A 13,251-nucleotide genomic window follows, 5' to 3' on the forward strand; every position below is an offset into this window, starting at 1 on the left:
ATCTCTTAAAAATTTTTTAAAAATTAGCTGGCTTTGGTGGGATGCACCTGTAGTCCCAGCTACTTGAGAGGCTGGGACAGGAAGATAGTGTAAGTCCAGGAGTTGGAAGCTACGATGACCTATAATCATGCTGCTACTTTCTGGCCTGGGCAACAGAGCAAGACCCTATCTCTGAAATAATTAATTAAATAAAAGAATTAAAAACCCACAAATCTAGACTACATCATTGCACCGAGAATAAAATCTTATCTCCTATAAATGACCCACAAGGTTCCACGTCATAGACCCCTCCACCCCATCCCGATCCCTACACAACAGCTCCATAAAGGTGTCCATGGCATCCTAAGTCCAGGAATCTGCCAACAGGTTTCCTTATGTTTCCTGCAAAAAGGACTTTGCAGATGCAACTCAGTCAAGGATGGTGAGATGGGGCGAATGCTCTTGATTATCCAGGTGGGCTGGAGACAATCACAGGGGTCCTTACAAGGGAGAAGCAGCTGAGTTTGCATCAGGATGACAGAAGCAGATACTGGAGGGATGCAAGCCAAGGAGTCATGACAGGGTGGCCTGAAGCAGTTGGAAGACACAGGGAAACAAAGTCTCCCCAGGAAGCTCTGGAAGGAACCAGCCCTGCCAACACCCTGATTTTAACCCCTTAAGACCCTTTTCTGATTTCTGACCCCCAGGCGCCTAAGGTAATAAATCTGTGCTGTTTGGGGAAATTTGCTACAGCGACCACAGGGAGTCTGATCATACACCATCTCTCAGGCCTCAGCTGAAAAGTCTCTATAATGACGCCTTCCCTGTCAGCCCTGAGACGGCTCCTGCCCACACTCTCTCTCACAGCACCTCCCCTTTGCTCTCATGACACTTGCCACAACCTGCAATTGCTGTATTTGTTTGTATATTTGTTGTTGTCGTTAACCAGCCCACTCACACCCTGAAATGTATGCTCCAAGGAGAGCAGAGGTCATGACCGTCTTATTCCCTACCAAACCCAGTGTCTGGAACAAACACTGTGGAATAAATCCAGGTGGATGACACAATCCCTCCTCTCAAGGAGCCGACAACCCACTGAAACGGAAGCGACTTAAAATGTAATGATCAAAATGCAGCAAATATACACTTAAAATGTTGTGCATTTCCCTGTACGTAATTTTTACATCAAAAGAAAACACTCAACAAAACTGGAACTCTACATAGTGCCACACAGAAGCATTTAGCGGGGAGAGCAGTGACGTGCAATTGACTTTGAAAGCATCTAAAAACGAGATGGGTGGAAGCAGGGAAGGAAAGCTGTTTACATGTGTGACAAAGCAAGTGCAGTAAGACGTGAATGGAGGGATCTAGACGGCATGCCGGCAGGTGTTCACAGAAAAAATTCGTTCAGCCTCACTGTTATGTTAGAGATTTTTTATAGTAAACGCTGGGAGGCTAGGGCTCAATGAATAACACGGCAATATAATAATGAATGTGGTCAGGTCCTGAAACAAACAAGCAATCAATGAAATAGGTCCCTGGGTAAGAAAAGAGGTCCCTGTAAGCCATTAGGCCAGGCAGTCAGCAGGGATCTTTGCAGGGCCCCAGGGCAGACAAGATAAAAACACAGTCAAGTGGTTGTGAGCTCGGCTAAGATGTTAAAAGTCCTGTGTTCAAGTCCCACCTCAGTGCCTTCCCAGCAAGGTGCCCTTGGATAAGGTAGGTGGCATCTCCAGTAGATTTCTGGGGCAGCCATGACTAATTACCACAAAGCAAGTGGCTTAAGATAAGAAATACAGACACCCGACTCTCTTGCAGTTCTGGAGGCCTGAAATCAAGGTCTCAGGGTAACCTGCTGAAAGCTCCAGGGGAAAAATCCTTCTTTGCCTCCTCTGGCTTCCGGTGGCTCTAGGTATCCTGTGGCTTGTGGGAATCCTTATGGGACCTTATTCTCTGTGTCTTCAATCTCCCTCTGCCTTCTCTTATAAGGACAGCTGTCACTGGATTGAGGACCCACCCTAAATCCAGGAAGGCATTTCAAGATCTTTAATTTAATGACATCTGCAAAGACTTTTTCTTTTTTTTTTTTTTTTTTTTTTTTTTTGAGACGGAGTCTCGCTCTCGCCGGGCTGGAGTGCAGTGGCCGGATCTCAGCTCACTGCAAGCTCTGCCTCCGGGTTTACGCCATTCTCCTGCCTCAGCCTCCGGAGTAGCTGGGACTACAGGCGCCCGCCACCTCGCCCGGCTAGTTTTTTTGTATTTTTAGTAGAGACGGGGTTTCACCGTGTTAGCCAGGATGGTCTCGATCTCCTGACCTCGTGATCCGCCCGTCTCGGCCTCCCAAAGTGCTGGGATTACAGGCTTGAGCCACCGCGCCCGGCCAAGACTTTTTCTTAAAAAGGTCTCATTCACAAGTTCCAGGGGTTTAGGACCAGGATGTGTCTTTTGGGGGGCCACCATTCAGCCTTCTACATTCAGCCCTCTACAGGGGGCCTCAGTTTCCTCAGCTGTGATATGTACCTTCCCTATTAGGTTTGCTTGTTTTTCAGTTGTTTTTGTTTTTGTTTTGTTTTGTTTTTTGGAGACAGGGTCTCACTCTGTTGCCCAGGTTGGAGTGCAATAACACGATCATGGCTCACCACAGCCTCAACCTCCCAGGCTCAAGCAATCCTCTTGCCTCAGCCTCCTGAGTAGCTGGGACTACAGGCTCATGCCACCATGCCTGGCTAACTTTTTAAAAATACTTTTGTAAAGACGGGGTCTCAAACACCTGGGCTCAAGCCATCCTCCCTCCTTGGCCTCCCAGAGTGCTCGGATCACAGGCGGGAGGCACCACACTCGGCCTCTCATCAGGCTTTTGTGGAGACAGGAATGCATGATGCACACTTAGCATAGCGCATGGCCAGATGTCCAGACACCACCTGTTCTTACTGCAAGGGCACTGCCATCATCGCAGACGGAGAGAAGGGGGCACACTTGGGAGACTCCAGGACAGGAGGAGCCAAGGAAGATAATGAGACCTATCTCAGGGGCCCACTGTGAGGGAGGAACAGGGACACCCGGACAGGGCTAGCCACAGTGTCTGGAGGTGGTAACTGCTGAAGAAAGCGACCTCCCTTCAGAGCTCAGCAGGCAGCTGGCCACAGCGGGCACCAGCCTTGGCTGTACCTGAGGTCAGCATGTTGTTGATGAGCTCCAGGAAGCCTTCCTCAGCCACATGGGCATCCGTGAACAGAAAGATCATCGCTTTGTTCTCGATCCCGAGTTTCAAATAGAGGCTCTTCAGGTCTTCCCGGAAATTGTTCTCCGAGTAGCCTCGGCTCAGCAGGATCTCGAACACCTGTAACACAGACATGGAGCACACGGGCGTCACCATCACCAGCCTCCCTTCCCTGCAGGCTCTGGGGCAGGGATGCTGGAGGAGAGCGCAGAGGGCACAGGTCTGTCCAAACTCGAGGAAGTGGGTCAGGAAAGAAGAGTCTGGAAGGGACTCCCTGTTGTGGAACAGGAGGGGGAAGCCCCATGAGCCTAGCAACAGAGGAAAGCGGGGAAGAATGCACCCCGAGGTGAGCGCCAGCCATAAACTGCAGTTTACAGAAAATCAGGCCCTGTGGGAAGATGCACACAGGAAGAAATAAACAGGCACTTTAACTTCTTGATAGGAAATCAATGTACACACGAAATCGACATAAATGTGAATAAGGACATAAGTTTAGAGCACGCTTTTTCGGCTCAAGTGTTTCTTTTCTCTCAGAAGTAGAAATTAAAACTTTCATTGCAACCAGTGACTGTCAGAAACATGTCAGATTTCCAGGAACTGAGAGATCTCTCTCTGTTCCCTATCTCCCTCAACCCTGCGCATTGATACACATGCTTCACTCACACTGTCACACACACAGTCACGCTCACATGGTCACACTCAGCCACACACTCACTTGCACCCTGGCATGCACTAGAACACGCACTCACACACACACACACACACACACATACACGTGCGTGTACACACACCCACACACACAGCAACCAGGATACCTTCTGGCCAATAGACTCTGGTCTCCAGCTCTGCCTGTCGCCTGCAAACCTTCCTCACCCCTCCCGAGTGCAGCCGCCTCCCCTCCCAGCAGCTCCTGGCACTACTCTCTGAACACCTGCTCTGACCCCACTACCCAACCCTCTCCACTTCCTCACTTCCTAGGGCCCAGACACAGCCCTGTGTGTTCTCAACCTCCTCTAGATCTCTGTCTCTCAACATCCTCTCTGCTGTTCCTCGAGGCGCTACTTCAGGGGAAAATGCCTCAGATTTACCTGGACAAATCAACAGAAAAAGAAAAAAAAAAACCTTTCTAGTGGGAAATGCCTTATCCTAGAGAAAACTGTGGAAAACAATTGCAAAACAGTTACATTTTAATAATGAATGATTTCAATTATGTATTTCATCAGATTTAAAGGTAGATCAAGCATATTAGTTTTTCCCTTTTTTACAAATACCTCAAACAAAAGGCCAATATTTGTGAAATATTGGAAGCTGGATTCATTGAATGAGCTGTGATTGCTCTCCTATATAAAGAGTTCTCACAAATCAATAAGTATATAAAGAGGCAACTCACAAAAGAGAAAAGGTAAATGTCCAATGAATGTATAAAAGGATATTCAAACTTGACTGTTAATTGGAGAAAGGGTCATTTAAACTGCAATATTTTCCACCTATAATCTTGACAAATATCGGAATGACAATATCCAGTATTGGCAAGAATATGTGAAAATAGACATTGCCAGTTGCATAAATTAGCATAATCCTTTGTGGTGGGGTGATTGGTTGTTAATAAAGACACTTTTTTCCTTTCCTTCTGTCCTGCATCCCCAGGTCCTTTCCACTCCAAGGAGGCAAGCTCCCCATGAGTTTAGGTCCAACCTTTCCAGTGCAAAATCTGGTGCCATGCAACAAAAGCCTTAAAAGAACATACACCCTTTAACCTGCCAATATACCAGTTTCTAAAGAAAGTGATCCTGTGAGGATCCTATATTCAAAGATACACAAACAAAGGTGTTCATCACTGCACTGTTTGTAATAAGAAAACAAGGACAAAGCTAAATGCCCGCCATTGGAAATGGGTTATGTGTGGCATATCCAAACAATGGAATACTGTCCAATGTTTCCAAAGACAGTGTAAATACATATTCATTGGCTTGAAAAGAGGCAGTGATACAGTGGGGGAAAATTACATAAGTTATGTATAACATTAACCCATTGCTGGTAAGAAGGAAATATGTTTGTATACGAATGCACATATGGTCCCCGACTTCCTCTGGTTCAACTGAGAATTTTTTCACTTTGCTGTGGTGCAAAAGTACTACACTCTCAGCACACTCCTCAACTTACGATGGAGTCACATCCAGATTAAACCCATTGTAAGCTGAACATATAAATCAGAAGTGCATTTTCAGCTTATAATATTTTCAACATATGATGGGTTTATTGAGACAGCCCTATTGTAAGTTGAAAAGTGTACATTATTCCGTTGGTTCCCAGACCAAAAATTAAAATAACAGAAAAAGAATTTTAAAAAAGAAAAGTATACACTAAAATGCTACTGGTGCCTAACAGTGGCGATCTTTAGGTGATGAAATTACAAATGGTCCTTATTTTCTTTAGACATTTCTGCATTGTTTGAATTGTTGCAGTGAGTATTATTCCATTTAGAGGGAGAGAAATGAGTGAGTCCATCACAATAGTGATTCTTACTCCGTTCAATGGACTGAATGTTTGTTCTCCCCACAAAAAAAAAAAAAAAAAAAAAAATCATTTGTTGAAATCACAACCCCCAATGTGATGGTATTTGGAGGCTGGGCTTTTAGGAGGTGATTAGGTGATGAGGGTGGAGCCCTCACGAACGCGATTAGTGCCCTTATAAAAGGGATCCCAAAGACTTTTCTTGCTCTCATCCATCCATGTGAAGATGCCATGAGAAGCCAGCCATTTGCAACCCACGAGAGGGCCCTCTCTGAAGCCCGACCATGCTGCAACCCTGATCTTGGAATTTCCAGCCTCCAGAATGGTGAGAAAGGAACGCCTGCTGTCCATGAGCCAGCCAGTCTACCGCACTTTGTCACAACAGCCTGAACTGCCTAAGACTCTCTGTGGTAATGGCGATGATGCTGAGTTAAATCTGATACCAGAAAACAGGCTGAAGACAAACAAGAAAGTCTGTGCAAAAGAATACCTCTTAGGTCACGAGTTCGAGACCAGCCTGGCCAACATGGTGAAACCCTGTCTCTACTAAAAATACAAAAGTTAGCCGGGTGTGGTGGCGGGCGCCTGTAATCCCAGCTACTCGGGAGGCTGAGGCGGGAGAATCGCTTGAAGCCAGGGAGGCGGAGATTGCAGTGAGCCGAGATCGCATCATTGCATTCCAGCCTGGGCAACGGAGCGAAACTCCATCTTGGTGGGGGAAAAAAAGACCTCTTGCTTGCTAGGAGAAGGGTCATGAAAATGACCCTTTCACAAGAAATATCTTCTCTAAAGGTGGACTTATCAAAGGGGTCTGAGGTAGACGTGAGGGGTGGCCAAGTGTCTGAGAAGAACTGAGGCTGAATACAGATCCTGTCCTGTACCACACACCCAGAACAGGCATGGACAAAACTTCAGTCCATTGCACACAGTAAGAATCACTATTGTTATGGATTCATTTCTCTCTCTCTAATTGGAATAATCCTCATTACAACAATTCAAGCAATGCAGAAATGTCTAAAGAAAATAAAGATTGTCTGTAATTTCATCACCTAAAGACAGCCGCTGTTAGGTACTAGTTGCATTTTAGTGTACACTTTTCAGCTTAAGATGGGATTACATCTCGATAAACCCATTGTAAGCTGAAAATATTATAAGCATGCATGTGTATCATGCAACCAGAGGCAAAAACAGGCATTTTGGATAAAGGAAGACCCGAATAGTGGAAGAAGTCAGATATCAGAGAACTAACCAAGGGTCAGGGAGAAAAGCGTGAATCAGAGAGATGACTCTCTTCAAATTACATCTCAATGCACAGTGTCTGCTCCACTTCGAGAGGCCCCTTGCGGGTGAGTTACACGTGCAACCTGCAAGGAGGTACCTGTACGATTCTAAGAATGGTGTGGACAAATGGGAACCTTCAGATGCTGCTGGTAGGAATGGAAAGTGGTGCAGCCACACCCTGGAGGTTCCTTAAACGATTAAACATAGAGTCATCATAGGACCCCACAATTCCACTCGTAGGAGCGTACCCAAGAGCAATGCAGACTCACATCCACACAGAAATTTGTGTATGAAAGTTCACAGCAGCACCGTCCACAAAAGCCAACAGGTGGAAACAACAAACAGGCCCAGCAGTGGACAAAGGAAACGTGGCGTAGCCACACGAGGGACTCCTATTGGCAAAAAAAAAAAGAAATACCGATGCGTGCTACAACGTGAACTTTGAAAGCACTGGGCTAAAAGAAAGACGCCAGACACAAAATAGACACATACACTTTTCACATGAAAGTCTAGAATAGGAAGCCTATAGAGACAGAAAGTAGATTAGTCATTAGTTGCTCAGGGCTCGATGAGGGGAGGGTGTAGAGATTAGGGCGGTATCACTAAAGGGCATGGGATTTCTTTTTTTTGAAACCACAAAACGTTCTTTTTGTTTTTTTTTTTTTGACAGAGTCTCACTCTGTCTCCCAGGCTGGAGTGCTATGGCACAATCTCAGCTCACCGCAAACTCTGCCTCCCAGGTTCAAGTGATTCTCCTGCCTCAGCCTCTGAGTAGCTGGGATTACAGATGCGCACCACCATGCCTGGATAATTTTTTATTTCAGTAGAGATGGGATTTCACCATGTTGGCAAGGGTCACGAACTCTTGACCTCAAGTGACCCACCAGCCTCGGCCTCCCAAAGTGCTGGGATTACAGGTGTGGGCCACCGCGCCCAGCCAATGCCACAGAAGTGTTCTAAAGTAGACACTGGTGCTGGTTGCACAGATCTGTGAATGTGCCAACAAGCACTGGCTTGTATGCTTTGAATGTGTGGATTGTATGGTCTTGAATTCCATCTCAGTAAAGCTGTTTCAAAATACAAGATTCTAAGATTAACCCAGATCTGTATGTGCAGGCTGTGCAGATATGGCAGCCAGCAAATTGCCAGCCCCATATGACGGGTCCACTGAGGTTTGGGCCAAGCCCTCCCCATATGAACACACAGCACCGTTCGCAGGATTTGCTTGTATCTGACTTTCTAACTTGATCTGACATTCTCCATCCTAAAAACAAGACAATACAGATGGTCCCCGGCTTTGATGGTTCCAATTAGGATTTTTCAACTTTATGATGGGTTTATTGGGATATTAAATGCATTTTAAACTCACGATATTTTTGGCTTATGAATAGTTTATCAGGATGTAGCTCCATCCTAAGCCAAAGAACATCTGTACATAGATGCTTTGGCTATTCAGTTAAAACATAGTAATATCAAGCCAAAAACAAGAGATAATAAAACAAACCAAAAATATCCACCTCTACACTCTATGAAAACATCATGTTATGATCTGCTGTGGATTGTTCCAATATGTACATGAACTACCAAACGCAGAAACTGTCATCATAAACCTGTTTCTGGGAGGGTATGTGGACTGACCTCACAGCCGGCTGTGAAGGCAGCCAACCTTGAAAGAGACTGCTTCCCTGAGCCCCCTACCCCGACCAGCAGGGCGTGGCCGCGGTCCATGCGGATGATACGGTGCACCCGGGTTAAATGCTCCAGAGCATCGTCAAAGAGAACCAAGTTCATTTTGGTGTTGCTTTCATTATACTCTTCAAGAATTTCCTGCATTAAAAAAAAAAAAAAAAGAAGTTAAAACCCAGCACGGTAGGTTTTACAATCTATCCATCTGATAAAGGGCTAATATCTAGAACCTACAAAGAACTCAAACAAATTTACAAGAAAAAAACAAACAACCCCATCACAAAGTGGGCAAAGGATGTGAACAGACACTTCTCAAAAGAAGACATTTATGCAGCCAACAGACACATGAAAAAATGCCCATCATCACTGACCATCAGAGAAATGCCAATCAAAACCACAATGAGATACCATCTCACACCAGTTAGAATGGCCATCGTTAAAAAGTCAGGAAACAACAGGTGCTGGAGAGGATACGGAGAAACAGGAATACTTTTACACTGTTGGTGGGACTGTAAACTAGTTCAGCCATTGTGGAAGACAGTGTGGCAATTCCTCAAGGATCTAGAACTATTAATACCATTTGACCCAGCGATCCCATTACTGGGTATATACCCAAAGGATTATAAATCATGCTGCTATAAAGACACATGCACACGTATGTTTATTGCAGCACTACTCACAATAGCAAAGACTTGGAACCAATCCAAATGTCTATCAATGATAGACTGGATTAAGAAAATGTGGCACATATACACCATGGAATACTATGCAGCCATAAAAAAGGATGAGTTCATGTCCTTTGTAGGGACATGGATGAAGCTGGAAACCATCATTCTCAGCAAACTATCGCAAGAACAGAAAACCAAATACCGCATGTTCTCACTCATAGGTGGGAACTGAACAATGAGACACAGGAAGGGGAACATCACACACCGGGGCCTATTGTGGGGTGGGGGTGGGGGGAGGTATAGCATTAGGAAATATACCTAATGTAAATGACAAGTTAATGGGTACAGCACACCAATATGGCACACGTATACATATGTAACAAACCTGCACGCTGTGCACATGTACCCTAGAACTTAAAGTATAATAATTTTTAAAAAATAGAATTTAGGCCGGGCGCGGTGGCTCAAGCCTGTAATCCCAGCACTTTGGGAGGCCGAGACGGGCGGGTCACGAGGTCAGGAGATCGAGACCATCCTGGCTAACATGGTGAAACCCCGTCTCTACTAAAAATACAAAAAAAACTAGCCGGGCATGGTGGCGGGCGCCTGTAGTCCCAGCTACTCGGGAGGCTGAGGCAGGAGAATGGTGGGAACTCGGGAGGCGGAGCTTGCAGTGAGCTGAGATCTGGCCACTGCACTCCAGCCCGGGCAACAGAGCGAGACTCCGTCTCAAAAAAAAAAAAAAAAAAAAAAATAGAATTTAAAACCCAGCACGGTGGCTCATGCCTGTAATCCTAGCACTTTGGGAGGAGGGAGGATAACTTGAGCCCAGGAGTTCGAGACCAACCTGGGCCATGGAGCAAGACTCCGTCTCTATAAAAATAAAAGCAAAAACATTAGCTGGGCACGGTGATATGTGCCTATAGTCCTGGCTACTTGGGAGGCTGAGGCAGGAAGATCACTTGAGCCCAGGAGGTTGAGGCTGCAGAGAGCCGTGATCATACCACTGCACTGTGGCCTGGGTGACAAAGGCCGACCCTGTCTCTAAGTAAATAAATAAATAAATAATGTCTTAAAGGATCACTGGATTTTAAGAGACAGACTCCCTCCTTTTGTCCAGAGGAGATTAAGAATGGAAGAAAGATTTTTCTGAACATCTACAGTAGTTAAAATAATTAAACTGTTTGGGTCTCCGAGATTAATCTAGCTTTCACAATCAAGATTTCCATCTGCTGGGCTCTGACTGGCCAGCAGCAACCCAAAGCAGGCAACAAGGCTCATCTCATGAATTAAATGAAAATGAATATCAGGGAGTCAAACAAGTGGTTCCCAAACCTGGCTGTGCACCAGAATTGGGGACCCTCCACGGACCCAGCACAGCACATCTCACGGGGTGGCCCCAGGAGTCTGTTTAACAATTTCCTAACGTCACTCCCAAGCATGCTGGATGTGGGAGCCACCGGACCAGACACAAGTCCACATTTCAAGCCCTCAGCCAGAGCCACAGGTGTTAGGCTCCTGGGTACCCACGCAATGTTCAGCTCCCGCTTGGCCCATGCTCAGGAGAAAGTGAGCCCACGGACAGGGTGGGGCTCATCCCCACCTGGAACAGAGCCTTGGCCGCCTCGTAGTCCTGGATGTCTTCATAAATGCGTGGTTCTCCCTCGTGCAGAGCCATCCGGAAGTCTCCAAACAATATGGGATCCCTCATCACCACCTCCACGTCATCGTTAAAATGCTCCGTAACCAAATCACCTAAGTGCTGTTGTACCTTGAAACAGAAGCCCACTTAAGGACCCAAACTCAACAACAGTACACGAGCTAAAACTTGTTAGGAACAGAGGATACGCTATTATTATCTAAAATCATTTGCATTCTATTTTTTTTTTAGTTGCCGCAAGGCGCTTAATAACCAACCCACCCTCCTTTGCCCCATTGACCTCTCGTGCCTATTTTTCTGCAATTCGTGTCCTATATAAAAAACACTTTTGGCGCTTGTTTATTTTCCTGAGTAGAATTTTCTGGCTGAGTTTTGCACTTGCTGGTGCACTGGAAGTACTGACCAGCTGCTTGTCTGTTTCACTGATCAGCCGGTCGTGGAAGACTCTCAGACATTCATTCCTCCAGACTCTCACCATCTGGGCCACCGTCTGGAATCTGCAGAATGGAAGGGACAAAAGTCAGCCAGGAAGTCACCTGCAGGATCCCAGGGCTGACGGCTGTGACATTCAGACAGACACACAGGGCGCAACAAAAGCCCAACATTTCTCCAGTCCTGCCCCTCTAGTCTCATGTTAATGAAATCTAACCAGAGAATCCAACAAAAGCTAATAAAGTCAAGTCATCATCCATAGCTTATCTTACTGTAGGAAAGAACAGTAGTAGTGGCCGACACCTCCTTTTTCTAAGAGCCAACTCCATCTGGTCTCAGTTCTAGAACTTTCCCTGCGTTCTAGCAAAGAACTGTCACTCCACCTGAAACACCTGGAGCTGCCCCCTCCTGACCATCCCTGATATTCTACATGTTTCAAGGCACCAAAGAGCAGGATACATGAAAAATTCTCAACTCATTCTTCAGTATCTTCTGGATTCATAATATGAATCCACATAAACTGGACTATGCTTGCAAATCCACACAGACTAAAGTAGACATTCATGTGAAGGTATAAGCCTAGTTTTAATGGAGAATTTCCCTGTACCGTGACTTAAATCCTTTCTGTCCTCTGTTTACTTCTCACAAAGACACACATCCTATAACCAACCAGCAACGACTGAGTTATGTGAGCAAACGGCTCCAGGCAGGCAAATTCCAACTTCAGAACTGAAAACGAAAGGTCAGCAACACAGTCCTGCCCAAGGGGTGTGATAGGCCTGTCCACACTTCTGCTTCTCTTGGTTCTACCTGTTTCAATTCAAAGGCTTACAAAGCATCAAGCCTTAAGCCAAGCATTGGTCTCTCTTCTTCCACATAAGCAAAGACATTGGGTAATTAATTCATACAATGATTCATCAAATCCATCGATAAGCCCTCTGTCTTAAAATAAGAAAACCATCATACCTGCGGGGCATATTTTAGTAAGATAAAGGAAACTCACCGCTCCGGGTTAGTGAGGACAAGACCATTAAAAACCCGTGAGAGATCTCGAAGGTTGAAGATGTAATGGAACTTCGACGGAGTGGGAGGTAGGTCTTGCACAATAATTTTGTAAAGTGCTAGCGTGCAGAATGTCAGCTTGCCACTCACAGCCACAATGCTTTCATGAAACGTCTGAAAAATGCAAAGACACCCCCCCCAACAGACAAATGTCCTTCAGTAGATGGATGAATAAACAAAACGTGGCAGAGCCGTACAATGGAATATTACTGAGCGATAGAAAGGAATGAAGTTGACCACGCACAGTGGCTCACACCTGTAATCCCAGCACTTTGGGAGGCCAAGATGGGCAGATCACCTGAGGTCAGGGGTTCAAGGCCAGCCTAACATGGTGAAACCCTGTCTCTACTAAAAATATAAACATTAGCTGGGTATGGTGGCGTGCACCTGTAATCCCAGCTACTTGGGAGGCTGAGGCAGGAGAATCTCTTGAACCCAGGAGGCAGAGGTTGCAGTTAGCTGAGATCACGCCATTGCACTTCAGCCTGGGTGACAGAGGGAGACTCCGTCTCAAAAAAACAAAACAAAACAAACTAGGAATGAAGCACTGACAGACACACACTGCAGCACGGATGACCCTCGAGAACATGATGTGGAGTGAAGCAAGCCAGGCACAGAAAGTCACGTGCTTTATGACTCTATTTACATGAAATACCCAACGTGGAAAACTCCATGGAGACAAAAGGTAGATTCATGGTTCCTGGGAATGAGAGGTGGGATGGGAGTAAGTGCTAATGCGTATGGGTTTT

The 13,251-nt window shown here is 45.8% G+C and overlaps 1 protein-coding gene across 1 annotated transcript in view; it reads right to left on the reverse strand.

Moving 5' to 3' along the window:
• DNAH10 (dynein axonemal heavy chain 10) overlaps positions 1 to 13,251 on the reverse strand; it is a 188,383-nt gene that overhangs the window by 45,672 nt on the left and 129,460 nt on the right. The window contains exons 48-52 of the mRNA XM_033220158.1: positions 12,444 to 12,616; positions 11,412 to 11,505; positions 10,952 to 11,119; positions 8,633 to 8,821; positions 3,148 to 3,319 (exon numbers count right to left, since the gene is read on the reverse strand). Of these exons, the coding sequence (XP_033076049.1) occupies positions 3,148 to 3,319; positions 8,633 to 8,821; positions 10,952 to 11,119; positions 11,412 to 11,505; positions 12,444 to 12,616 (796 nt within the window). The remainder of the gene's footprint in view (positions 1 to 3,147; positions 3,320 to 8,632; positions 8,822 to 10,951; positions 11,120 to 11,411; positions 11,506 to 12,443; positions 12,617 to 13,251) is intronic.

The sequence above is a fragment of the Trachypithecus francoisi genome, unplaced genomic scaffold (genome assembly GCF_009764315.1).
Source record: "Trachypithecus francoisi isolate TF-2019V2 unplaced genomic scaffold, Tfra_2.0 Lachesis_group11, whole genome shotgun sequence".
In the NCBI taxonomy this organism is placed as follows: Eukaryota; Metazoa; Chordata; class Mammalia; order Primates; family Cercopithecidae; genus Trachypithecus; species Trachypithecus francoisi.